General features: G+C 60.9%; 2 protein-coding genes across 11 annotated transcripts in view; one reads left to right on the plus strand and one right to left on the minus strand.

Annotated features, from left to right (window-relative positions):
• The window catches only part of EVL (Enah/Vasp-like), a 149,975-nt gene extending 146,180 nt beyond the window's left edge, over positions 1–3,795 (plus strand). For all 5 annotated transcript variants that reach the window (XM_023256220.2, XM_045060524.1, XM_019833629.2 and 2 more), the window contains 3 exons: positions 915–981; positions 1,306–1,363; positions 3,312–3,795. In XM_023256220.2, coding sequence (XP_023111988.2) covers positions 915–981; positions 1,306–1,363; positions 3,312–3,349 — 163 coding nt within the window. In that variant the 3' untranslated portion in view covers positions 3,350–3,795. The remainder of the gene's footprint in view (positions 1–914; positions 982–1,305; positions 1,364–3,311) is intronic.
• Positions 3,583–26,545, minus strand: part of DEGS2 (delta 4-desaturase, sphingolipid 2) — a 72,212-nt gene continuing 49,249 nt past the window's right edge. For 4 of the 6 annotated variants that reach the window (XM_023256215.2, XM_023256213.2, XM_045060522.1 and 1 more), the window contains 2 exons: positions 7,894–8,636; positions 3,583–6,182 (listed from right to left, as the gene is read on the minus strand). In XM_023256215.2, coding sequence (XP_023111983.1) covers positions 6,036–6,182; positions 7,894–8,636 — 890 coding nt within the window. In that variant the 3' untranslated portion in view covers positions 3,583–6,035. Of the gene's footprint in view, positions 6,183–7,893; positions 8,637–23,869; positions 23,966–25,179; positions 25,338–26,545 lie in introns of those variants that run through there. The other 2 variants (XM_023256214.2, XM_023256218.2) reach the window with 2 other exon arrangements.

The following is a 26,545-nucleotide window of genomic DNA, read 5'->3' on the forward strand; positions in this document are numbered from 1 at the left end:
GCGCTGTTTTCCGCGGTGGCTGCCCCACGCTTCAGTTCACGTGCTCGCTCTCCCTGGCGCTGACCCCTGCCAGGTCGATGTGTGTCTGCCCACGCTCACCCCGTCGGTCCCCAGAGCCGGCTCAGGCCTCACATTTCCCTGGACCCGCAGGCTCCCACCGCCCTTCTCTTTTTCGGGAGATAAGTGGGATCCAGAAGGCGTCCCTTCCCCACCACTGCCCCGCTTTAAAAGGCCGAGTGGTCAGATGAGCATTTTCTCCACATTTCCCCAGGGACGGTTCACACGCCACTAGCTAACCTCGGTTCGGCAGCTTTTCAAAGAAGTACGGTCCGTGAGACCGAAACCTTTGCCTCCAAAGAGCAAAACCGCATCCAAACACATTTCCTGGGGGGAAAGTTACACCCGAGGACCGGTTACCTACAGCAAGGACACCGGTCTGTGTGGAAGTGGATGCCTTTAGGATGAGGGTGCACCGTGTGGTTTTTGGGGTTCTGCGTGTATTTATTTAACACCGCTGTTCCTGGTTCTCCCCAAGCTGCGGGTCAGCCGGGAGCATAGACCCCTCGCCAAGCAGCTTGCCAGTATTTTTTTCCGGAGGTGGTAGCGTGTGACCTGTAACTGCCGCATTGCCACCTGCGTGTACGAGCTCCCAAACCAGAAAACAACCCCTTCATCGGGCCCCCAGTGACCCCTGGGTTGGGAAATACGGTCACAGCGTCCGTGCGACCCTGTTGAGGTGGACACGGGACATCGGGATCCTTTTAGCAAAGCTTAAGAGTGGCCTGGAGTAAAAGCGTGGTCCTCAGCTGAGCTTGGAGGCCCTGGCACGCCCAGCCTGCCTTCCCCCACGCGGTCCCGGCGTGGAGGGCGCCCGCCAGGCTCCCCACCTTACCGCACCCTGCCATCCTCTCCAGGATGAAGCCGGTGGGGGGTGTGAATGACGTGGCCCTGGATGCCTTAGATTTGGATCGGATGAAACAGGTGAGTGTGTCCTTTCCTGAGAGGTCGGGAAGGAGCCAGAGGCTGGGCCCCTGCCGGGTGCACGCGGGTAGGCAGGCCCATCAGGGTGGCCAGCAGTGGGGGAACGGGGTGCCCGTGCTCATGGTCAGAAGAGCATCCCTCTGCCCTTCTGGACATTCCAGCCTGCCCTGGGGCTCCCCACACCCCCGGGGCCGTCCCTGGTTTCTGCAGCAGGACTGGGGGTGTCCCGTCCCCCAAACACACTCCCTCCTTGCCTTGTGGGAACACGGGTGAGGGCCCCTCGGACATGCGGGTCCCTTCACCTGGAGGCTCTGCTCCCAACAGGAGATCCTCGAGGAGGTGGTGCGAGAGCTCCACAAAGTGAAGGAGGAGATCATCGACGGTGAGTAGAGGCCGCACCCTGGCCATCACCCAGGGTCCTGGAGAAGCGGCAGGGCGGCCGGGCCCGAGGGCTACAAGGCAGCGGAGCTGTGATGGCCCCGCCGGAGAGGCCCGTGGTTCCGTGCCGACGGTCCCGTTCCCCCTCCTGACCCCCACGTCACCCCCACCCTCCTGTCGAGCAAACCGAGGCCCAGACGAGTTAGGTGACTTTGCCTGAGAGATGCACCTCCACGGGGGTCGCCGACTGGGTCAGCGCTCGCCCGGGCTTCCGCCCGGCTGAGCTGTGAGCGTGTGGAAGGGGAGAGTGACCAGAGAACGCGTTCCAGACCAGGGGCGCTGAAGCGGCCCGAACCGTCTGCCCCTCGTCTGCACACCCAGACCGCACACTCACTCCTTTGATTCTGCCACCTGCCAGTCACCGGGTTGGGGTACAGGGGCCACTGCTGCCGTCCCAGGGGGTTATGGGGACCAAGACGCCACAGAGCGACCCGTGGGCCTGATACAGTTCCCAGCTTGCCTGGTTGGCCCTGGGCTGGGGGAGCAGACACGCGGCTCCCCCTCAAAGAGCCTCTGGCTCCAGAGGGCAGGGTCCCGTCACGTCCGTCCTTCCGGTTCCTGCCAGAGCCTTTGATACAGCTGGCTCAGGGCTGGAGCCAGAGGAAAAGGAGAGGTTTGGGCAGAGCTGGCTCGCCCGGGGACAGAGCAGCGAGGCGCAGCCTACACACCCAACCCCCACACGCCCTCGCCAAGGCTGGTACTGGCCCCCACAGGAGCAGAGGTGGCGGGGCGAGAGAGGGCTCCGTGACCTGAAAGGGGTGGGCCCTGGTGGCAGAGGACTGGACAGAGGGGAGGCCGGGGTGGGAGCCCACCTGAAATGCCCGCTGACCTGGACCCCCCGCCCGGGGCTGTGTGAGCCACACCCTGTCCTTGTCCTCGCTTCAGCTTGAGCTGAGAGCTGAGGATACTCGTTCCTGTTTGTTCTGCACCCCACCCCACCCCACCCCCCCCAGGCCTGGGCTGGGCAGATGGGCAGATAAGGAGTTAATGAGTGAAGTGCAAGGCCGCCCCGGAGCCAGAGAGGAGACGCAGGCCAACTATTAACTCTGCTTTATTGCTGGGGGCCCTACCTGGGAGGGGACGGCCAGCTGGCCCCAGGGCCAGAGCTGGTGTGTGGCCGGAAGCAGGGCTGCACAGCCAGCCTCCCTGCAGAGGGAACGGGCGGGGACGCAGGCAGCGGGGTGCGGCGGGAAGCACGTCTCCAGGTCTCGCTCTCCCCTCTGCAGCCACAGGTGGGAGCTGCCTCGTGGGTGGGCCTCCGCCTGCGGCCGAGGCCCGCGGGAAGTGGCGGGCAGCGCGGGTGCTCCAAGAGGCATCCCCTTGTCACTTGAGAAGGGCCCGGCACTCAGCTCTTTCTCCTGGCCTTTGGCTCCAGGCCCAGTGGGGTCTGTCCAGGGAAAGGCCCAAATCTGGGGGAGAACCAGGAGGGGTGGGGACGGGAGGCAGCCCTGCAGGGGAGGCGGGAGCAGGAGCCATCCCCCCCCCCGCTCAAGGCCAGGCCCTTTCTGCCGCCACTGCCAGAAGCGGGGCCCCGGGACCTCCGGGCAGAATCCGGTGCCCACCGTGCCCAGAACTGCCCGGGGCTCCTGGTGTCCACAGGCCCTTCGCCAGCCCCGAGGCAATAGGCAGGTGAAGCCCCCCACCCCTACCTCAGCTCCTCCTCTACCTGGAAGGGGTGCTTTGCTGTCACCCCAAAGTCTGCACAGAGTCTGCTGCCCCGCTTGACCTCTAGCCTGTGCCTCGCGACCTCTGGGAGCCTGGGTGAGGCTCTCAGGAGAGCAGGGCAGACGCCAGAAAGGACCTCTGGGCGGGGGCGGGTGTGGGGGACAGGGCCCGCCGAGAATCAGGGCTCGTCCCTGCTGTGCCTGAGCCTGTCCTGTCCCGTCCCTCAGCCATCAGGCAGGAGCTGAGTGGGATCAGCACCTCATAGTGCCCTCGGCCCCCGCTGCCACCGCCGCCGACAGAGACCCCCAGGCCACCCGCCGGCGGGGACACAGCGAGGAGCCCAGCCGCCGGCCCCAGGCCTCCAGCGCCCGCGAGCGCTCACCGACGCTGGGAGGTGCTCCAGTTACGAGTGTTAACGCGTGATAGAGTATCAAAATGAGGAAACAAGTTCCAATTTCTGGATTTTTTTAGATTCTACCTGACACAGCACCGGTCTACTCGCCTTTTTTGTATTTTATATTTGCCTATTTAAGTGTACATTTCTTTGGTTTATAGAGGACTCCCCAGATCACACGCTTCATTAGATGGTTTCCGAGTTTTCTCCTAGGTGATGCGGTCAGCGGCGAGCGGTCCCCAGCGTCGTGGTGGTTGAAGTCTGTCCACGCACCGCGGTGTCTGTGTCCACGTGCTAATAAACGCTTACTGTCCACACCCCTGGCTCCGGCTCACTCTCCCGCGCCGGCTCCGGCCGCTCCTGGCTGAGGACGCCGTCCCCCGGGGGAGCAGAGGGGCCAGCAGAGGCCTCGGCCGGTAGCCAGGCTGAATGCAGACGGGGAAGGCGGGAGCCGGGGCAGCTCGCGCGCTTCCAGCCGGCCCGCCATGGTCTCCCCCAGGGGTGGGCCCTGAGTGCCGTCCACACTGCCACCTCAGACTCCACGTGCGTCCTGACCGCAGGGCCGGGAGTGGCAGCTTGGGCTCCGCGAGGCAGTAGGAGAGTGAGGCAGGCTGCATCCTCCAGGAAGGACCACCGCCCTGGCCCGCACGCCCGCCCGAGGCATATGCCAGCGCTTCTCGCACCGCACACGTTCCCCTTCCGAGCCAGAGACGGTCTGACCCCGTGCCGGGAGCAGGGCCCCGGCCAGTGGCCAGGCCTTGGAATCCTGGACCATCGTGGCCACCACAGGCACGGCAATGTGCCCAGCCATCCTGCGGGGGCCTCGTGGGAGGGGAGGAGGCGGGGCCCGCCGTCCGGCTGATGACAGGGGACTGCTGCTTTCTAGCCGGGCTCTGGACCACCCCCCTCCCACCCCCCGCACCCCCCTGTCTCCTCGAGTGCTCCCAACAACCGTGCAGACAGGAGCCAGGTAGTTCTGTCGGGAGGTGAGCAGCCCCCAGGGCCGGCAGTGGTTCTGGTTGTAACCCAGGGCGACAGATTCCAGGCCCACTGATTCTGTCATCTGGGGTCTGGCGGGGAGCTGGCAGGTGGTGACAGTCTCCTCCTCGGGACAGCTCTGCGGGCAGGTGGGCTGGGAGGCCCCAGGCTGGCGGCGGGAGGGGCTGCGCTCACCTGCCTCGGGCCAGCCTGTTTGCACAGGGAGGGCCCCCCCCTTCCCCCCCCCCCCCCACGTCCAGGCTCAAAGTACTCCCGCCAAGCTGCACTGCCTCACACAACAGCCCCGGGGCCCAGGCCTCTTCCCAGAGCCATCCCGGTGTCAGACCGTTCTCGGACACAGGGGTGCCTGGCACCACATGAGGCCACTCCCAGTCCCGGGCAGGAAGTCCTTGCACAGCACCGGCCAGGTCTCGGGCCCTGGGAGCTGCCACGTGCCTTCCTGACAGCCCTCCTCCCTCTCCTGGGCCAGCTCACAGGGCCCAGCGGTGCCCACGGCGGCGGGAGGGGGGGGGGGGTCCTCAGCCTCCCCAGCCTTAGGCACCCCTCCTGCTGCCTGCCTGCCTCTGGGAGACCAGGACCCCACCCCTTGCAGCCCCCAAGGGCCAAGGGCCGTGCCTCCACCAGTAAAGACAGGGCCACCACCAGGGACACCAGCCTGCTTCCCTCAGGGCCGTGGCTCACTCGGGCAGCCACCTGTCTGCCCAGTCACAAGTCTCCCCTCCGTGCATCTGGCCTGCGGCACCCGTTTATGAAGATCTCAAGTCCTCGGGGAGTCGGTCCGGGAGACAGACTCCACCCTGTCTGGGCTAAAACCTCTAGGGTCAGGGAGGGCTTCCCTCAGGCCAGAGCCTCGAGGTGGGGCGGGAGCACAGCTCAGGGGGGCAGTGTCCACACTCAGCCGGGCTGGAGAGGAGGGAAGGCCGCTAATGAGGGGCTTCAGGGCCATGTGGACCCCCCAAGCCCCAGGATGTGCAGGGGCCACTCACAAAGGCAGGACCACAGGGGTGCTAAGCACACAGCATGAAGCGGCCGCAGTCCCCAAGGCCGGAAAGCAGGTGGGGTGCAGCCGGGGCCGGCCGGGAAGGAGATCCACAGGCCTGAGGCCTGCAGGGTCCGGCTGGCGGGGGGGGCCTCAGTCTGAGGCTGGGCTGGAACCATGCCCCCCCTGGGAAGCACGGTCTGTGGATGTGAAAACAAAACACCGAACTGAGTTTAGGGCACGGGAACACCAGGGACGTCAGCTCGGTGGAGGCGGCACAGAGCACCCAGGGCAGGGCCAGGTCTCCGTCCCCGAGGCCCAGGGAAGGAGGGCCTGGCCTGGGTCGACAGTGCAGGTGCGGACCAAGCATCTCCAGGCTGCATGTGTGCCCGCTGTGGCCGGATGCCGTCCTGGGTTCTGGGGGACAAGACCGCGGTCAGTGCGGGAACCAAATGCAGCGAAAGCAGCTCTGGGCACTGGGCTGGGGGTGGGGTGGGCAGTGACAAACCGCTCTGCAGCAGGGGGGGGGCAGGGCGGGGCAGCAGGCCCCCGGGTTCCGCGGGGTCCTCCTCCCCGGGCTCACAGACGCTCCTCCGCCAGCTTGCACACCCGCTTCACCCTGGCGTAGGGCCCCAGGGAGTCCTCGAGCACGAAGTCCCAAAGCACCTTCACCCACGAGTGGTGCTGCGGTAGGTGGTCGTAGTACTCGGGTGCGATCTTCCGCACCTGCAGAGGGGGCGGGCAGGGTCAGAGGTCGCAGCCTGGGGCACGCCTCTCTGCCACACACATGCACATGCGTGCGCGCGCACACACACACACACACCCCGTCACTGCCCAGGGTACCCACGTCTAGCTCAGCCAAAGTGCTGCCTGAGGCGAAGGGGCCGCTGGCCGAGCCCCCTGCCCTAAGTGGGGGTGAGCGCTTAAAAACGCGGCTTCCCCTTGGCGGAGCTCATGCCAAGTTTCTGCCCCCGGGGCCCCCAGGTGGCCCAGCTTTCGTTCCCTCAAGCGCCTGTGGGGTTCTGAGACGAAGCCTGGCGCGAGTTCGGCTGAGCCACCGTCGTGCCCACACTCCTCGCGCCCAGCATCCCGTGCCCTCTCCCGTCCCCCACACCCTCTGGCCTCGTCTCCCACCAGGCCCCCGTCCATCACCTGCCTTCCTCCCAGCCTCACTAGTCCCCTTTTCCCAAATGGCGCACACCGCTCCCTCTAGCCTCCTGCCCCCTCGTTACCCACACCCTCAGCCCGCCTCCTCCAGGAAGCACTCCCGGCCGCATGGGCACACCACCGCTCCACCGCCCGCCAACTTCAGGGGATGCCCTTCGCGCCCGCGCTCAAGGCCCGCTTTATAGCTGACGACCCGGCTCGAGAGACCAGGTGGCCCGCAGGGGGCGTGAGCAGTGGGAGAAGTAAAGGCTCGCAGCGAGCCGACCACACGTGCTTCCGCGACCACCTTGGGTCCAGATTCTGGCTCTGCTACTTCCTGAGGCAGGGACCCCCCCCCCCTTGTCTGAGCCTGTGCCTCGTGTGTGAAATGCGGATAATGGGGAACGGGGGTCCTCGCTGCACGGGCTTGTGGCGAGGCCGGAGGGAGATGCTGCCCTGGTGCCCGGCACACAGCCGGACCTCGGCCGCAGCGGCAGGAGGAGGGGGAGGTGAGGGAGGGCGGGGCTGCACCCACCCCCGCACCCCCCGGCCAGGCACGTGGGGAGTCGAGTCACGCGGCCAGGGCACAAACACCCACGTGCCCCGACGAGTGCTCCTACTTCACCGCATGCACGCACACACACGCGTCCGTGTGGCGGCATGCTCAGCCACACGCGCAAACATCTGCACACGCAGGCACGCGCACAGACTCAAACACTCCGACGTCCTCCCCACCGATGGATGCCTCCTCCCGCCACCCTGCGCCTCGGGTCTCTTTCTAGCCCCCCAGCGCCAGAGGGGCGCTCCTTCCCCTCCCCCTCCTCCTTTCCCTCCCTCCTCCCTCCTCCCGAAATTCCCCCCAGGGGGGCTCCCAAGGCGGAGGAAGCAGCTCAGGCCGAGCCACTCGGGTCACAAAGGGCAAGAACCACCCCCTCCTCTCTGTGCCACCAGGGCGCCCTGGAGGCCCACAGGGCAGTGACAAGAAACAAGCAGGGACAAGGGAGGCAGGGGCCAGGAACGGGAGGTGTGTCACACGCAGCGTGGCTGTGCTGTCCCCCCCCCACCCCACCCCCCCCACCCCCCCCAGGCACAGAGAGGGCGAGTGGCCCGCCCCAGGACATACAGCCCGGGAACCGTTTCGCTAAACGGTGAAATGCCCCTCGAGCCCCTGCCCTCCCTGAAATCACCCCCTCACTCCGCAGCCAGCGGGCGGCCCCTCCCGCCGCCCCGGGGCCCGCCCCCCCCCAAGCGCCCCCAAGCCCCTCCCCCCCCCCCCCTGGGGCGCCCCTACCAGGGGCAGGTTGCAGCCCGGGATGCTGGGGAAGTCGTGGTGCTCCACGTGGTAGCCCACGTTGAAGGTGATCCAGTTGAGGGGCCCGTAGTAGGAGTAGGTCTCGTGGCCCTTGAGGAACATGTAGTGCTCGGCCACGAAGTGGCCCGAGATGGGGTGCAGGCCCAGGCCCAGCAGCGTGCTGGCCAGCAGGTAGACCACGGGCTTGAGGCCCCAGAGGGCGAAGATGGCGGCGTCGGCGGCCAGCTGCACCAGCGCGTTGAGCACCTCCATGCGGGTCACGGCCTTGGGGTGCACGCACAGCGGCCGCAGCGAGTAGAACAGGGGCTGCAGCGCCAGCCACAGCAGCTTGCGGGCCGGCGTGCAGAAGAGCCAGCCCTCGAGGCGCGTGGGCACGTCCACGTCCAGCCCGTCGCCGCCCAGGTAGCGGTGGTGGTCCACGTGGTACTTCTTGAAGGAGGCGGCGTAGGGCACCCCCACGGGCAGGTTGGCGAACACGGCGAGCCAGCGGTTGCGCGCGGCGCGGCCCGTGCCGAAGGCGGCGTTGTGCGAGATGTCGTGGATGGCGAGCGTCAGCGAGTGGTTCACGCAGCCCCCGAACGCGTAGGCCCAGAAGAGCAGCCAGCGCCACGCCAGGCCCCGCACCAGCCAGCAGGCCAGCAGCTGCGCCAGCACCAGCCCCAGCACCGTCCACTTGAGGCGAGGGTCGGGCCGCATCAGGGCCTTGATGGCCGGGTACTTGGCTGCGGGTAGGGCCGAGGAGACAAGTGAGGGGGGCGTGGCCACGCGGCCGGGCCTCCCCCTCCCCCGCTTCCCTTTCCCCGCCCGCCCTCCCTCCCTCCCTCCTTCCAGCAGCCACGGGGGGGGGGGGGGGGGGGGGGGGCAGCCGACCTGCCTCCCCCTCCAGCTGGGGGCTCCCGCGGGACTTCCCAGGGTGGGGGTCTCTGCCGCCCGCCCAGGAGCAGGCGTCAGCACAGGTCACAGAAACGTAGTGCCCGAAATGGAAGCGGCACATGGCTATGTGGGGGGGAGGGGGGCTTCCGTGAGGCTCCAGGGACGCGGTGCACGTGTCGCCCAGGCACATCGGGAACCTCGGAGGGCACAGGGGAGGGGACACAGAGGGCCCTGGCTTTGTCGCCAGTGTTGCGGTTCTTACACAAGATCTGAAGGAAACATGATAAAATAGCGAATGCATTCATTTTGGGTGGGGGGTGTTTGTTATAGAAACTTTGGTACTTTTCTGTATTTTGTTCTACAGGAAAGAAAAGGACAATGACAGTGAGAGTGGGCCAAGCAGGGGAGGGCGTTCCAGCCAACAAGCAGCCAGACTCAGCAGGGACAGCACAAGAGTGGGGGGCAGGAGAGGGAAAGGGGGAGAATGCCTTCTAGAAGCCTCCCTGACTGTTCTGTGGCGGGGGAGTAAGGAGTCTGGTGCTGTGTCCAGGGATGGGGAGGGACAGCACCAGCGGTCGTCACATGCTCAGGGTGACAAGTGCTCCTCAGGTCTGCTCTGTCCCCTGGTTCCCAGGGCAGGGCACACAGGCCCTCAGAGGCAGAGCACAGATACGGAAACTGAGGCTAGTGACAACAGGGGTTTATCCCAGGCACGCTCAGGACAGCCGGTGCAAGTCTCCGGGCAGCCTCGGGCTCACCAGCCACAGGCTGGCACATGAACAGCGTCCCCAGGACCACAACAGAGGCTGGGCCCCAACTGGAACCAGCCAGATGAAGGGTAAATCCTGCCCACCCTTTCCTCTAACTGACCCAGGAAGTCACTTCCCTTTTGTGCTCAGAAGAGAAGGATGTGACAGCTCGGCTCAGCCCCCCCTCCGCGGCCCCCATGGCCAGGCCCCTCCACCCTCCTCCCAGCCCACAGAACTTTCTGTCAGAGCCACCCAGTGATCGAACAGTCTGCTTCATAGGTGGTGAGCCGCCTGTCCCTGGGAGTATGCAAAGAGAAACACAACAACATGGGCAAAGGGATTCTGCCCCAGGCAGAAGGGAGACTCAGGTTCAAAATCCTCCTGCCCAAGGGGCCACACTACAAGCCCATCTTGGGGTTAGTCTGGATGTTGCTGTGTGGCCGGAGGTGTGTTCCCACCCTCTCTGGACCTCGGTGTCCCAGCGTGTGATGGCAAGGGTGTGACATGCCTCACAGGCTATCTGTCCCCACAGAACAGTCCTGGTTCCACGAACGCAAACAGCCTTCATCTGCCGGAGATGCTGGGGGGCGTTGGGGTTCCCAAGTCCTAGAACAGCAGGCCACCTCTGCCCAGAGATCAACAGAGTCTCCCCCCAGGCAGCACTTACACCAGCTGTGACCCCCCTGCACTCAGGGACCACCTCTGAGACAGTGCCAGCCCTCAGGCCTCCAGTCTTCACAAAGCCACCCGGGCCCTTTGATCCCGGGACCCCTCTCCCTGAAGCTCGGCCAAGGACACCACCAGGACAGTGGTCACAGCACAAGTATAAAAGCAGAACTTGGGAACAAGCAGGCAAGGCAAGCGACAGGTGACAAACCTCAGCTCCACTCAATGGGAACACAAGGGCGCCAGCATCCCAGGGGGTGGGAGAGAACAGCATTAGGAGCAGGTTCAGACCCTCGCTCCAGATGACAGTTTAATATCCAGAATATATAAAGATCTCCTACAGCTCAACAACAAAGACAGACAACCCAATTTGAAATGGGCAAGTGACCTGAACAGACACTTCTCCCAAGACGTGCACCTGGCCAATTAGCACATGAAAAGATGCTCCACGTCAGCCATCAGGGAAATGCAAATCAGAGCCACAAATGAGACACGCTACACACCCGCTAGGATGGCTGTAATAAAAACAGTTAATAGCAAGTGTTAGTGAGGACGTGGCCAACCTGGAGTCCTTGTTCGTGCACTGCTGGTGGGAACGCAAAATGGCACGGGCGCTGTGGAAGACCGTTGGGCGGTTCCTCAAAGAGCTAAATGTAGACTTAGCGTGTGCCCCAGCAATTTCACTTCTCAATAGGTACCCCAAAGAACTTAAATCAGGGACACACACGAGACCCGTACGCCAATGTCCAGCACACTAGTCACAGCATCCAAAGGCGGAAAACAACCCACGTGTCCAACAACAGATGAACGGCTAAACAAAAAGGGGGATGGCCACACAGCCATCGAAAGGAACAAAACTTCCAGTCGAAGAACAAGCGAGTCCTGGGGGTGCAGTGGCTGCCACAGTGACTATAGTTGATAACACCCTGTTGTAGATTTGAAACTCGCCTCGAAAGTAGATCTTGTCCCATCCGGGAACCTAACGACAAAAGTGCCTGTTAAGTACCCGTGGTGACACATGTTAAGGAGATATACTGTGGCAATCTTTTTGCAACATATACAAACATCGAGTCCTCCTGTTGTACACCTGACCCTAGTATCGTGTTATATGTAACTATGCCTCAATTTAAAAAATTCCGAAAGGGGCGCCTGGGTGGCTCAGTCGGTTAAGCATCTGACTTCGGCTCAGGTCACGATCTCGCGGTCCTGAGTTCGAGCCCTGCGTCGGGCTCTGGGCTGATGGCTCAGAGCCTGGAGCCTGCTTCCAATTCTGTGTCTCCCTCTCTCTCTGCCCCTCCCCCGTTCATCCTCTGTCTCTCTCTGGCCCAAAAATAAATAAACGTTAAAAAAAAAAATTAAAAAAAAAAAAAATTCCGAAACACCTTCTCTGTTTCACAATGCCGACTCCCTAATCCTGCTCCCTGAAACGGACTCCCGGGTGAACTACCAGCGCTGCAAAAACAAATTTTTTTAAAGGGAGGAAATGCTGACACAGGTTACAACATGGACGAGCCTTGAAGACACGACGTGGAGGAAAGAAGCCAGAAACACAGGCCGCGTGGTTTATGACTGTACTGACACGAACGCTGAGAACAGGCAAGTTCGTAGAGACAGAAGGGAGGGGTGGGCAGGGGCTGGGGAGGGGGTTGCAGGGGTGGGTGGGGGGGAGCGGTGACAGGTCTGTTGGGAGCCCCAAAAAGGTTTCGGAAACAGCAACGGCACGCAACCGTTGCCACCAGATCAGGCACCTAAACGTGGTTACAGCGGCAAACGGTATGTTACATGTATTTCACAATAAGGAAAAAGTTAAGAAAAACAACCCCAGCTCAGGGCGCCTGGGCGGCTCGGTCGGTTGAGCGTCCGACTTCGGCTCCGGTCATGATCTCACGGCTGGTGGGTTCGAGCCCCGCGTCGGGCTCTGTGCCGACAGCTCGGAGCCCAGGGCCCGCTTCGGATTCTGGGTCCCCCTCTCTCTCGCTCTGCCCTCTCCCGCTCCTGCTGTCTCTCTCTGCCTCTCAAAAATAAATGAACATTAAAAACAAAAAAACGAAACTACAGTCCCGGCTCTGGGCAGGCTGGTTCGACCGCAAGCCTCCGCGGCTGAACCACGGCCAGGGTCACCGGCAGGACTAACAGATAAGGCACGGGGCAGCTCCGGCTGAGCGGCCAAGGCGGGCACGCCGACCAGCCTGCAGTCGGGATGACCGCCTGGTGCGCCGGGGAGGCCAGCTTTAAGGAGCAGGCCGCCAAACACGGCCACAGAGGCTTGCCGCTGTGCAAATGGGACACGGGGGACTGCCTTCACCCCCGGGGGCCGGCCCGCGTTGCCTAACGGCCGCTGAGCTTGCGCCTGCATTGCGGGAGGTGACTGGGCCGCCCCACAAAGGCCAGAGGCCCCGTGGGGTGCACGTGGGCAGAGGAGTTCTCGGGATGGCAGTGCGAAGGCCCTGCCACCTTAAGCCAGGAGAACCCCTTCACAAGATGGAGGGAGATGCCGGCAACGGGGGGGCGGGGGGACAGAATGACGGCCCCCCACAGCCCCCCGCGTCCCAATCCCCTAACCCGCGAGTAGGTTCGACGACACAGCAAGAGAGAAGCAAGGTCGAACAGGGCAGTCAGGTTACTAGGAACGGACCTTACTACACGAGAATGACCCTGGATCTTCCGGTGGCCCAGGGTCATCCCAGGGCCCTACCTGTGGGGGAGCAGGCAGGAGAGGGGGTCCCGGGGGCGCCGAGAAGGGCTCCGCCGGCCCCTGCTGGTGTGAAGGTGGCGCTGGAGGAGGCGGGTGCAGGTGCCTGCAAAGCTGGAAAGGCCTGGAACCAGATTCTCCCCCAGGGAGAGCATGGCCCTGGGACACCCTCACTGCAGCTGGGTGAGACCCATGTCAGACTCGTGACCTCCAGAACTGCAAGAGAACACGTGTGGTGTTCGAAGCCCCCCGGTTTGCGGAAATCTCACCCAAGAAAACTCACCCAGCACCGGGACCAGGGAGGAGGAAGCCGCACAGCTGGGCCAGCCACCCGGGTCTGCTCCTCCTCTGCCCTGAGGTCTGGCGCTGGGCGCGGGGCCACTCACACTCAGTCCTGCCCCTGAGGGCCCGAGGGGGACGAGCCAGCACTGCGCTCACCCAGGTTCTCCCCCCAGGTGGGCACGAGACCAAAGGATCCGAGCCTGGGAGCGGGGACTGCCGTGTGGGCCTCACGCAGAAGGGGGGACAAGGGGCAGGCCTCGTCCAAGCTTGCTCCTCTCCCAAGAGGGGGTCAGGGTGACAGGCGACACTTCAGAACACAGGCCTGTATTTCCTGGGAAGACCAGTGCTGGGGGGCGGGGGGATGTTGGTGGAGGGAGTCGGGGGGGGGGGGGGGACTGGGAGCTGGGAATCCAGCAGCCACAATGAGGTGAGGCCGGAGAAAGAAGAAAGGTCTTCACGACGGCCAGGAAGTTCTGGCCACCTCAGCCACCAGCCGACACGCTCACCCACAGCCCGGGGCCGGGGACACCACAGAGTCCCCCTAACCTCTGCACAGCTGGATGTCAGGTTGGGACATCCAGGTCACAGGGCTCTCCGCCAGCCTCCCTTTTACGAGGGGCAGCCCCCGGGGCACCAACGCCCCCCCCCCCGGGCAACCAGCCGGCACCTGCCAAGGCACACGTGAGAGCTGACCCAGGAAGCTGAAGGCCACCAGCTTCTACAGGGTTAGTTCCCATGCTTCCCCTTGGAAGGAGGCCAAGCGTGGGCGGCACGGGGGGGCAGGCCACACCTGCACCAGGTGAGCAGCCTGGCAAGCTGTGGGACACTGGGAACCGGGACCCCAGCTCTGGGATCAAGGCCAGCAAACAGGCCAGTCCCGTGCTCCTCAGAGGCAGCTGTGACCTTGGACAGTGGGCGCCAGATGCCCCACCTGTCGAACAAAGACAGCGAGTCCTACCTGTGGGGAGCAAAGGAGCGCACCCTTGAGGACCCACCCCTGCCGAGCCCACCTTCGGGGAGCCCGGTGCCCCTTCTCCTTTACCTGACAGTGTCCCAAATCCTCGGCTGCCCCCAGCCCAGGCGGCCACACTACCTCCCCACCCTTGTCCCCACATCTGAGAAATGGGGTGACACTCCTACCTGCCTACCGGGGCTGCAGTGAGGCTGGGATGACGGCTCCGGGCCCTGGGAGCTATCTTATTGCTATTAAATGCGGTTTCCTGATCTGAGAATAAAAACATCCTACTTCTGCCCTATGGGGGCTCGGGTGCTGCTCCTGGAGGCTGATCTGGCCCAGCTTGCTTTGACCTACGAGAACGAGCCCAGCGCTCCCGGGCCGGGAGGGCCACGGGGTCCAGCCACCCTGCTGGAAGCCTGGAAAGTGGGACCGATGTCCCAGCTGGACTCCAGGCAGGGCAGGGGCGATGCCTACAAGGGGCCAAGCACGTGAGCCCCAGATCACCTCCACTACCTGCCGGGAGGCGCTTCCTGGACACTGTGCGGGGAGGAGGGGCCCAGCAGCCATCAAGGAGAAGGCAGAGCCCAGGGGCCTTGGCTGAAAGTGTATGTGGGGCGAGGCACCAGAAGGGCTCAGAGACCACAGTCAGGGAGCTGGGCCCCACCTTAGCAGCGGGGCTACTCTGGACCTTCCCATCACGAGAAAACTCAAGCCTCACTCGAGGAAACCTCAAACACCTGACTTTTCAATTCCAGAGCTTCCCGGTTCCAGAGGAGATGCTCTGGGGACCACTGGCCACTCAGGACCAGAGGTGGAGGTCACTGGGCACCGTACGGAGCGGGGTAACTGAAGCCACGGGCTGGAGGTGTCTAGCCAAGGAGGGGCCATGAACAGGAAGACAAGACAGGTGCCCCCAGTGCACTTAGCAAGGTCATGGCGGCCTCAGCAGGAGCCATTCCAGCACAGCCAGGGGCCAGATGGCAGTGGCGGGGGACAGGATGAGTGCGGGCATGGGGGGCATGGGGGACGGAGGGAAGTTTGGCTGGGGGGTAAGAGGAGAAGGAGGAAAGCACCTGCGGACAGCAGAATGGGAGGACGGAGATGCTGGGGCGGGGCTCACGGAGCAGGCAAGGGGGTGCTGGCCCTGGAGAAGCGGGGGCCTCTTCCGGGGGCTCAGGGAAGGACACAGCCCTGGGCTCCATGTTCTCTGGGCCCCAAGAGAGGGGGACGCCCAAAGACGAGGCAGAGAACCCCACACTCCTGGCAGCTCCCACGAGGAGCCGCAGCCCTGGCTGGACATCCAAGCCTGGCCCAGCCTGACCAGGCCCTTCCCCACGGTGGGACCCCAGCTGATGGCGGCGGGGGTCGGGGTGGGGGGGGCCCAGACGACTCAGGCCTCCAGCTCAGAGACCACAGTAACTGGACTAGGCCCCGCATGCTTCGAGGGCCCTCTGCTCCACAGGCAGCCCGGAGCCCCGCCTGGACGGCCACCTGGAACCAGAGAAACACACACCCATGCAAATGTCTTCTAGCAAGAGCCCGGGGCGGGCACGGCCCAAGGCAACCGGGCAAGCAGCCACCAACAACAGCCGTCGTTAGAAGTCCCACTGCCCAGCCCTGACGCGGAAAGGAGGGTCTGAGGTGTAGGCAGGCCGGGAAGGAGGGTGACGGTGCCGAGACTTGGCCTGGGGACCCCCACCGCCAGGCCCGCAGGATGCACGCAGGGGCCCGGGTGAGGGCTGGGACATCGGCGGGTACGCCACGCAGGGAATCTGACACACGGGGATACGGCCTTCACCACCCTGCCCCGGAGGGGGCCATCCCGCCACCGCAGAGACGAGGAAGCAGGGGTCCCCCCACAAGGTGAAACAGCGTGCCTAATTTCCGGAGCACCGTCCCCTCCCTGCCAACCGGAGAGCCAGAAAGAGCGCTCTGAGGGGCCTCAGCCCCCCGGGGGGAGCCTCTTCCCAGGACCGGGCTACGTCGCTGCCAGGGCAAAGCACCCAGAGAAAACCCTGGGTCCCAGCTCGGGAGACCGGCTCTACCCCCACAGGGACCGGCTCTGTCCCTCTCTGGGCCAGCTTGTCACTGTCCACCTTGAAGGTGCTGGTTCTGACCATGCTGGGGCTGTGAGCGCGCGGAGGGGTTCCCCAGGGCACCCAGTGTGGGGAAGCCTGGCTCCAGCAGAACTGTTCGTTTACACGCATCGCACGGATCTACACGCGTGACAGACGTGTTCGCAGGACCCAGACAGCGGAGCGGGAGGATGGGCCCGCGGGACCCAAAGTGCCCCCACACCAGCCCCCTGGAGCGGCGTCACCATGGAAACTTCTCCTGAGAAACGCTGCTGGGCCCTCAGCCTCCAGAGGTAGCCGAGGAGGTCCCAAGGCCGCCCGGGCTCCCCCTCCCGCCCCCTGCCGACTGCTGGCCTCGGGCAGAGCCCCCAGGAGCACGCGAGGCTTCTTCCTGCCGACACTGTGCCCCTCCACGTGCCAGGCCTGGCACCATCTGGGACGACACGTTCCTACCCCCTCCCCGAGGAGCCCAAACCCCACCGCGTGACAGTCTCCACGGCCGTAGGGGAGGTCCTGGCCACTGCCTCTCATCGCCTAAGTGCTCCCAAGTCTAGAACATTCCACGGCACACAGCAACTCATGCTGTCCACCTGCTTCCCACCCCGGCGCCCAGAGCGCTTTCCCTCACGCCGCCGCCCGCGGTAACTTGACTCCCTCCCAACAAAGGCGCCTAAAGCCCTCATAATCCCCTCCTTCCTAAACAGCTTCCTTGCGGCCCTGCCCTGGCTCAGTGGCCTTCCCTCAGTGACCCCCACCTCCTTTTCCCTTCCAGAGCCAGAAGGCAAGTCCAACCCTGTCTGGTCAGTGCGGGAGGCACCGTGGGGACCCGGTTCGGCGCAGACAATGTGGAAAGTGACCCAAAGTGCCTTCAGGAGCCACCAGACCCGCCTCCTCACCTGCATCTCACTAAACCTGCTTTTTGTCCATTGACAAATATTTGCTGAAGGTCTTTGGCAGGCAGGCCCCAGATCCTGGAGATGGGAGGGGTTCCCAGGCTGTGCAGGGGTGGGGCATTGCCCTTCCAGGGCACGTATATAGTGAGTCCCAAAAGAAGGACACACACACACACACACACACACACACATACACACACACCCATGCATGACATCAGGGCGGAAATCCGAAAGATGGAGAGTCTGGATGTAAGAACCTGGGAGTGACTGCACCTGTTCGCAAGGCATCTTCCAGGTAATGAAAATACTCCAAAACTGGATTATGTAACTTCAGTAAAGTCACTGGCCCGTGCCTTTCAAATGGAGGAATTTACGACATGTAAATCGCACCTCATAAAAGCTGGTACAAATTAACGAGCAAGGAGTCAGGGAGGTGGAGGAGGCCGGGGCACATGCCTCGGTGTGGAGGCTGGAAATGAGACCTGGCACCCGTTGGCGAGTTGTCTGTCAGGGACAGTGGCTCTCCTCGGGCCCCGGGGACAGAGGAGGGAGGGTGGAAGACAGGCTCCGGCTGGTGCAGCCATGGGTCAGAGGTCTGCCTGACCCCTGACCGGCTGGGTAACTGCACGAGTGACTTAACACGTAGAGAGCGTCAATGTCAGGAAGGCAGAGACAGGACCGGCCAGGACAGGGTACAAGCGGCCCCCAGGGGGTGGAGGAGGGGCAAGGACAACAGACGGGGGCTTAGAGGAGAGGTCCGTGCCGCAGGCACCAGCCACACTCCTCCCTTCCCACGTGCGTGCTCAGCACCGCATGCTGGTAGCTTGACATTGGCCATGAGAGAAACTTGTCCAGAAATTTGCCAAATGCCCGGCTTGCAAACCAGGGCTTTTTATCCCCTCCAGAGAACACCAGCACGTGCGCGCACAGGAGACAGGAGTTCGGTACATAAAGAATAGGGGACAAGAATTCAAGCAGAGGGAACAGCATTTGCAAAAGCCACGAAGAGGGAGATGAGCGGATGGGGTGCGTCCCACAAAGTGGCTAGAGAGCAAAAAGCAAGGGGAAAGGGCAGGGCCAGAGATGGGGACGCCCCAGGCGCCAGGGCAGAGGTGAGATTTTACCCTTTGGAGGATTTCGGTAGGGGAGGACGTAATCGGGTCAAAGAGGGTCCCCGAGTAACCCCTTAGGGATCACCTGTCGTCTGTGCTACCCAAATACCCAGCATGCCTCCTTCCCTCCCCACCCAACTTAGGGTCACAGCACCCCTTGCTTTCCTTGGAGAGCCCCTTCTCTCTGCTCTTACGATGCGACGCGACACTGTGGGGCCCCTGCCTATCACAGCCCCCTGCCCGCTGACCAGCCCCCGGACCCGAGGCTCCCTCCGGCCAGAGATTACCTGGCTCCAGGCCAGGCCGCTACTCAGGGCAGGAGGGGAGCAGGGACAGCTCTCTTTCTTCTGTGGAATCTCAGAGCTGGGGGGACCCAACCCGGGTGCTGCCTGCGGCCCGCCTGGCAGAGGAGAAGGCCCATATGGTGACCGAGGCGGGGACGAGGGGCATGGAGAGACGGGCCTTGTGGCCTGCCTGCCCCCACCCCTGCAGCGTCTCTGTGGTTGGGTGAGGAGAGGTCACAAACTCCCCCCCCCCCCCCCCCCCCCGTCCCCAGCTTCAGCCAGCTCTGTTCTGGAATCACCACTTGACACTGAGAAAGCCCCGGCAAGGGTTTCTTGCCTAAGCAAATAATCCAACAATTGCCAAGAGTCTTACTTCCTTGTTTCCTCTTTTGTTTTCCTTTGATTATTTGAATTTTTGTGTGTGTTTTGTTTTACCATGTGTGTGCCCTGTTTTCATAAGAAAAAAGAAATCACAAAGCTATTTGTTTTTAAAGACAAACCCAAAGCCAGCTTCTGATTCCCCTGCCACGCCTGGCTTGGCCTCCGGTCCACGGCGGGTCACAGTCCTGCTGGCTCGGATCCCGCCCTCACAATACAGGGAGGCTCAGGCGTGGCCCCGGGAGACATGGCTCTTAGGGGGCTGCGTGGGACCCCCGTTTTCTTAGGATGCTGTGCCCTGAGGAGCACGTCCCCATCTAGGCAGGAGCTGGAGACACACTTTGGCGCTGCCCCAAGGGCACTGTGGTTAGCTCCGGGCCAAGGGCTTCCTGGGCTCTGACTCCCTCCCCGATTAGGATCTTTCTGAGCGTCGGCTGCCCACCCCACCCCACCCCCACACCCCCGGGGCTTGGCACGAGCCGCAGCGGCCAGGTGGGGCCGGAACACATGGCCAAGCGGGACGTGACTGGAACACCAGTCTGGCCCCCGCAGCCTGCGATCTGTGTGGTCCTATGCAAGTGACCTGCCTTCTCTGAGCCCGGCTCTGCTGTCTCTTCTATAGAGAGAGACACCAGCAGCTTCACACGGAATTTCTCTCTGGCTGGGAATGCACGGATGGCAGACAGCAGAGATGCAAAGGCATTCCCTGTCCTTGGGGAGAACTCACCTGTCTGCCAGAGGAGCAAAGATCATCGCAGCCACCCATTACTGAGTGCTGGGCTAAGTAAGCACTTAACACCACCTCATTTGATCTGCTCAGCAACTCTGGAAGGAATAACAACCCCTTTTAACCTCACCAAGGCTCAACTCGCTCCTCTGTTGGTTGACCTGCCCAGGGTTTCCATGGCTAACGGGTGAGGGCTGAGGATGAAATCCACGGCCGAGGTCTAGAGCCCTGCAACCGTCCCCAGAGAGATAAGGACCTGATGGGTTGGAGCCTCGGAGGGAAATCCCAGAGGAATGCCGTCCCCAGCGGAGGCCAAAGTCCAGGAGGGCAGCCGGGCGGGGGCCGGGCATCCTGCAGGAAATGGAATGGAGCAAGAGCCCTCACTAAACTCCAGGGGCATTTTTCACAGAACTAGAACAAACCATTCTAAAATGTCTACGGATTACATATACCGTGAAATACTACTTGGCAATGAGCAAGAATGAAATCCTGCCATTTGCAGCAACGTGGATGGAACCGGGGGGTGTTATGCTGAGTGAAATAAGTCAGGCAGAGAAGACAGATGTCATATGTTTTCACTCATATGTGGATCTTGAAGAACTTAACAGAAGACCATGGGGTGGGGGACGGAAACAGAGAGAGGGAGGGAGGCAAACCATAAGAGACTCTTAAATACAGAGAACAAACTGAGGGCTGATGGGGGGTGGGAGAGAGGGTGATGGGCACTGAGGAGGGCACCTGTTGGGATGAGCACTGGGTGTTGTGAGGAAGCAATGAATTATGGGCATCTACCACTGAGCCAAGAGCACGCTGTATACGCTGTATGTTAGCCAACTGGACAATAACTTATATTAATAAATAAATAAAAATGAGAAAGCACACAGAAAAAAAAAATTCCTATGGAAGAACAGAAGACCCTGAATAGCCAGAGCAATCTTGAGGGAAAAAAGAACAAAATTAGAAGTATCACGCTCCTGGGCACCTGGGTGGCTCCGTCGGTTGGGGGTCCGACTCCGGCTCAGGTCATGATCTCATGGTTTGTGGGTTTGAGCCCCACGTCAGGCTCTGTGCTGACAGCTCAGAGCCCAGAGTCTGCTTCAGAATCTGTGTCTCCCTCTCTCTCTGCCCCTCCCCAACTTGCGCGCGCGCTCACTCTCTCTCTCTCTCTCAAAAATAAATAAAAACATTAACAAATGAAGAAAAAAAAACGAAGTATGACACTCCTGGATTTCAAACCATACTAACAAAGCTGTGGTAATCAAAACAGTATAAATTAGCATAAAAATAGACACATAGGATCAATGGAACAGAATAGAGAGCCCAGAAATAAACCCACACGCATACGGTCAATTAACTTATGACAAAGGAGGCAAGTCTATGCAGTGGGGAAAAGAAGGTCTCTTCAGTTAATGGTGCCGGGGAAACTGGACAGCCACAGGCAAAAGAATGAAACCGGACCACTTTCTTACACGATGCACAAAAATAAACTCAAAATGGATTACAGACTTGAATGCAAGACCAGCTGTCCAAAAGCTCCTAGAAAAAAATATACGCAGTAAGCTCCCTGACATCAGTCTTGGCGATGATTTTTTTTGGATTTCACACCAGCAGTAAGTAAAGGCAACATAAGTAAAAATCAAACAGGTGGGATTGCATCAAACTAAAAAGCTTCTGCACAGTGGAGGAAACCATCAACAACATAAAAAGGCATCCTGCGGAATGGAAGAAGATGTTTACAAGTCACATATCCAATAAGGGGTTAATATCCAAAGTATGTAAGGAACTGATACAACTCAATAGCAAACAAAAATTTGATTAAAAATGGGCGAGGTTGGGGCGCCTGGGTGGCTCAGTCGGTTAAGCATCCGACTTCGGCTCAGGTCACGATCTCGCGGTCCGTGAGTTCGAGCCCCGCATCGGGCTCTGGGCTGATGGCTCAGAGCCTGGAGCCTGCTTCCGATTCTGTGTCTCCCTCTCTCTCTGCCCCTCCCCCGTTCATACTCTGTCTCTCTCTGTCTCAAAAATAAATAAAAAATGTTAAAAAAAAAAATTAAAAAAAAAATGGGCAGAGCACTTGAATAGACATTTCTCCAAAGAAGACATCCAGATGGCCCACAGACACATGAAAAGATGCCCAACATCACTCATCGGCAGGGAAATAAATATGAAAACTACAATGAAATGCGTTGTGGGAATGGCTGAAATCAACAACACAAGAAACAACAGGGGTTGGCGACCATGTAGAGCAAAGGGGGCCCTCGCGCAGTGTCGGTGGAGACACCAACTGGAGCAGCCACCGTGGGAAACAGCATGGAGAGTCCTCAAAATATTAAAACTAGAAATACCATGTGATCCAGCAAATCCACACCTCAGTATTCATCCAGAGAAAATGAAAACACTAATTCGAAAAGATACATGCGCTCCCCTGTTCATCACAGCATTATTTACAATCGCCAAGACATGGAAAGCAGCTCTTTCTGCCCATGGATCCTATCCCAGTGCGTTAATAAAACCACGTGTTTGCACTGAAAAAAAAAAAAAAAAGAAAATATATGGAAACAATATGTCCGTCAACAGATGAATGGACGAATAGAATGTGTTATATATATAATCCAAAACTACTCAGCCACATAAAAGAATGAAACTTTGGGGTGCCTGGGTGGCTCAGTCAGTTAAGACTGACTTTGGCTCAGGTCATGATCTCACGGTTCATGAGTTTGAGCCCCAGGTCAGGCTCTGTGCTAACAGTGCAGAGCCTGCTTGGGATTCTCTCTCTCCCTCTCTCCCTGCTCCTCCCCCACTCAAGCGCTGTCGCTGTCTCTCTCTCTCTCAAAAATAAATACACATTAAAAAAAATAATAAAATAAAACAGATTGTGTCTCCCTCTGTCTCTCTCCCCCTTCCAGGCTTGTGCACCAGCTCTCTCTCTCTCTCTCTTTTTCTCTCTCTCTCTCTCCCCTCTCTCTCAAAAATAAATAAACATTAAAAAAAAAAAAAAAGAATGGAATTTTGCGACACGTTTGCAACGAATGAATGGCTCCAGAGGGTATTAGGCTAAGTGAAATAAATCAGTTAGACAAAGACAAATACCACGTGATTCCACTTATAGGTGGAATCTAAAAGACAAAACAAAACAAGACCCAGATTCATACATACAGATTGGTGGTTGCCAGAGGGGGAGGGACATGGGGGAACGCTGAAGGGAATTAAGAAGTGCAAACTTCCAGTTATAAAGTAAATAAGTGATGGGGATGTAATGTACACCACGGAAACTGTGGTGGACAAAATTGTAGCAATTTTGTGTGGTGACGAATGGTAACTAGGTTTACTGAGGTGGTGATTCCACACTGCATACAAAGGTTCAATCACTCACTATGTTGCACACCTGAAACTTACTAACATAATATTGTACCTCAGTAAAACAAAATAAAGAACCAAAGAGCAAGGAGGGGTGGAGCAGGAAGGAAGGACATCTAGGCAGGGCAGGATCACACGCCTGGGATTGAGGGAAAATGGCACCTTCCAAGTTCATGGGTTCAAAACCAGACAGCATCTGGAGGAAAGGGTACAGAGGAATCCACAGCACTCAGTGCAAACTGGGAATAAGCAAAGCTTCCGGGGGAGTCAGCCCGAGACCTGCTGCTGTCCCCGCACTGGCCCAAATCACCTCCTCTCTTCAAGTCTTCCAGCCTTCCTGGCCACCTTGTCCAGGAAGCTTCCTCTAATGGTTCCAGGGCCGGTGGCTTCTCTCTCTCTCTCTCTCTCGTGTCCTGGAGTGCTGGGTACCACACTGGGCACCTTTTAACTTCCAAGGGCTCCTTTTAACATCACACCCTCTACGCCAGGCAAGATGGCTGTGCCCATTTTGCAGATTCAGAAAGTGAGTCTGCAGCCCAGAGTGTCTGGACCCCTCCAGGCAGCTCTGTGGGCCAGGATATGTCTCCCAGCCTTCTCCATCTGGGGCCAGGTGCTCTTATAAGGGCAAGGCAGGGGACAGCCAGGGAAAGGGAAGGAAATGGAGCCCTGCCTCAGCCCTGCGGTGGGAACAGCCAAGACACTTGCCCTCTAGGGAGACACAGGACCAGATAGTCACCAAGACCCCCCTGAGCGCCCCCAAGTGGTGGAGAGGATTCCGCCACACGTAAGACCACAACAGTGCTGGGTTATTGTTCGCCTCACAGCAGAAAACCACGAAAGTCACAAACCCACCCAGGGGTCTCGAGCCCATGAACCCCCAGCCACAACAGAGTACAGCCATGCACTAACCACTCAGCAACACCCGGTGTCTGAGAGCTTTAAACGTAGTAAGATGGGTATTTCCACAGTCTTGGAGCGGGGCAGGAAGACACCAAAGGGAAAACTCTAAAGAAAAAAAAAAAAAAAAAAAAAAGCCAATCCATGCGAACGCATTTAAAAAAAAAAAAAAAAAAAAGCTGCCGTGATAGCAAAAGACAAATTGTGAGGGAGAAAAATATTCGCAACATGTAGGACAAAGAGTTAAAAGCCTCCTATACAAAGAGCTCCAACAATCAACAAGCGGACGACCATCCCAAGAGAAAAACAGAAGAAATTAAAATGTCCAATCAAACGTTGGAAACAATCATCCAAAAACTGCAAATGAAACACAGTGAACTAGTATGTGTCACGTGGTCGGTCGGTCTGATTAAAAGGTTTGCCAACCCCAGCTGTAGGCGAGGGCGTGGGAAACGGGGACCTGGACATTTCTTGGGAGGGAGGGGAGCAAGTCCACCCTGCTGGACTCCGGCCTGGTGCCGTGGCCGTGACTTGGTGGCACGCAGTGAAAGCCGCTGGGCAGGGGCGGGCCCTTTAACCTGCAATCCCCAGGGAAGGGCTGAGCACCCCAGGTCTAGAAGGAGTCACCGGCTGGAATGACGGCGACTACGCTGGTAAAAATGACTTCGCAGGACCCTAAAGGACAGCGAAGGGCGGCCACCGTGCGTTAAGCTATAAAATACAGGGCAGAACGGGCAAATGGGGTTCCTCGGTATAAGCTCTGTTTAAAAAAAAGTGTCTCTCTCGTTGCACATTTGCTTCCTTCGAGGCGCTCGTCGGCCCTAAACTCCCTGAGCTCAGCGGCCTCTGCGGACCCAGGAGGTCTGCCTTCGCGGGCAGGACGGCGCATCCCGCACACGGAGGGTCCCCGGGGGCGGGCCCCTGCCCCACCACGTCGCCGCGCCCCAAGTTCACGCCCGGTGTGCCCCCCCACCTCACCCCGCGGCGAGTGGCTTGCGTCCCACAACCGGCGCGCAACAGTCGAGACGCGCTTCCCAGGCACGCGGATCCGGGCTCGGGTCCTCGGATCCCGGACCCCAGGACGGAGGCAGACACGCAGGGGAGTTTCAGACCCGGGCAGGGGGACTGTCGGGGACCCGGGGCAGGGACCCTTGGAGTAGGAGGAGAAGTGGCGCTCCCACCCTCCCCGAAGCAGGGGCGGAGGAGTGCGCGCCGGGCACCGGGGCCGGCGCAGGAGCAACCCCGGGGCTCCGCTGGCCCGCGCCGTCTGACCGCCACGAGGGGTTGTCCCCACCCCGCGGCAGGGGCCGAGCTGCGCTCACCGAGCATCTCTTTGCGCCGCTGCGTGTGCGGCTGGTCGGTGTAGACCCACTCGAAATCCGTGCGACCCGCGCAGTTGCCCATGGTGGGGCCCGGAGCGCAGCACGGAGCGCGGCGCGCCGCTCCGCTCGCTTGCACCTGTCTGCCCGCCGGCGCCGCGGCGCGGGGACCTGACGGCCGCTCGAGGCGGGGCGGGGCCGGAGGCGGGGCCGGAGGCGGGGCCGGAGGCGGGGCCGGAGGCGGGGCCGGGGCGCCTCGGGAGGCGCGAGGGGGCGGGCACCGCGGGGCTGGGGCGCCGCCCCGAGCCGAGTCCGGGTTACCTCGGCTCGAAATGGGACTATCCGCGCGCCACCCGCGGGAGTCCCGGCCGCCAGGATGTGCGGGGACCTTCCGATGCGCTCGCTTCCCCCACCCCCCACCCTCGCCTAGCTCGCCCCGGACGGGTCGTCCGGTTTCATGCAGGCCCCGCCCCGCGGAGCGCCAGCTCTCCCCGTGGCCCAGACGCACTGGCGCTCCCGCCGCCCCTGCCCCCACCGACGAGCCTGTGACAGCGCCCCCTCCCGGTGGGGCCGGGGGTCAGGAGACGAGAGCTTAAATGGAAGGGACAGTGCGAGTCAAAGGAAGGTGGTCGGGAAAGACACAGCGATTCTCCCTCGCCTACCGATTCCCTACCCAGCCCTTTCGCGCAGTAATGCAGTGGGCAGACGATGTGTCTGTGACAACCTCTTTCGGGTGAGTCAGCCCCACCCCTGCCTTCAGGAAAATCGAGGGACACAGGGACACAGGCACGGAAGAGGCCTATTATGACTCAGGGTGATACATGCCATGACACAGGTAGGGGTAGCTAGCCAGGGTCCAGAAGAGGGGTCTTTTGCATTGGGCCTTAGAGGATGAGTAGGAGTCAACAGCCAGAAAAGGGGAAGGGCACTGGTGGTGGCAGGAACAGCAGGTGCAAAGGCCCAGGGGCCCGGAAGAACCCGGACATTGTTAGAACAGAGGGTCCAGTGTTTGGTGGCTGGGGGACACAGGACTCTTCCTTTTCACCTTTTCAGGGATTCTGCGCTCTCCTTCCTCTCGCTTCCTCGGAACTTTGGAGGGAGTGCCGGTTGACCTGAGGACCAGGGCCTGGCCTGGCCTGGGAGCTGCCGGGGTAGCAGACTGGCCTGGCAGCTGAAGGTGCCACAAGGCGGGGAGGTGCTAATGGTGGGGTTCCCTCCAGCCTCCTGGAAGTCCACGGCCCAGGCTTGTGGTACGGTTGGCAGACCTCCCTCAGCCCAGGGCCCAAGGCAGTCCTGGCATGAGCTGGAAAGGAAAGCAATGGTGCAGGGTCCAGGTGTGCGAAAGTGAGCCGGCACAGAAGGTGGGTTC

The sequence above is a fragment of the Felis catus genome, chromosome B3, assembly GCF_018350175.1.
Source record: "Felis catus isolate Fca126 chromosome B3, F.catus_Fca126_mat1.0, whole genome shotgun sequence".
NCBI classification, from domain to species: Eukaryota; Metazoa; Chordata; class Mammalia; order Carnivora; family Felidae; genus Felis; species Felis catus.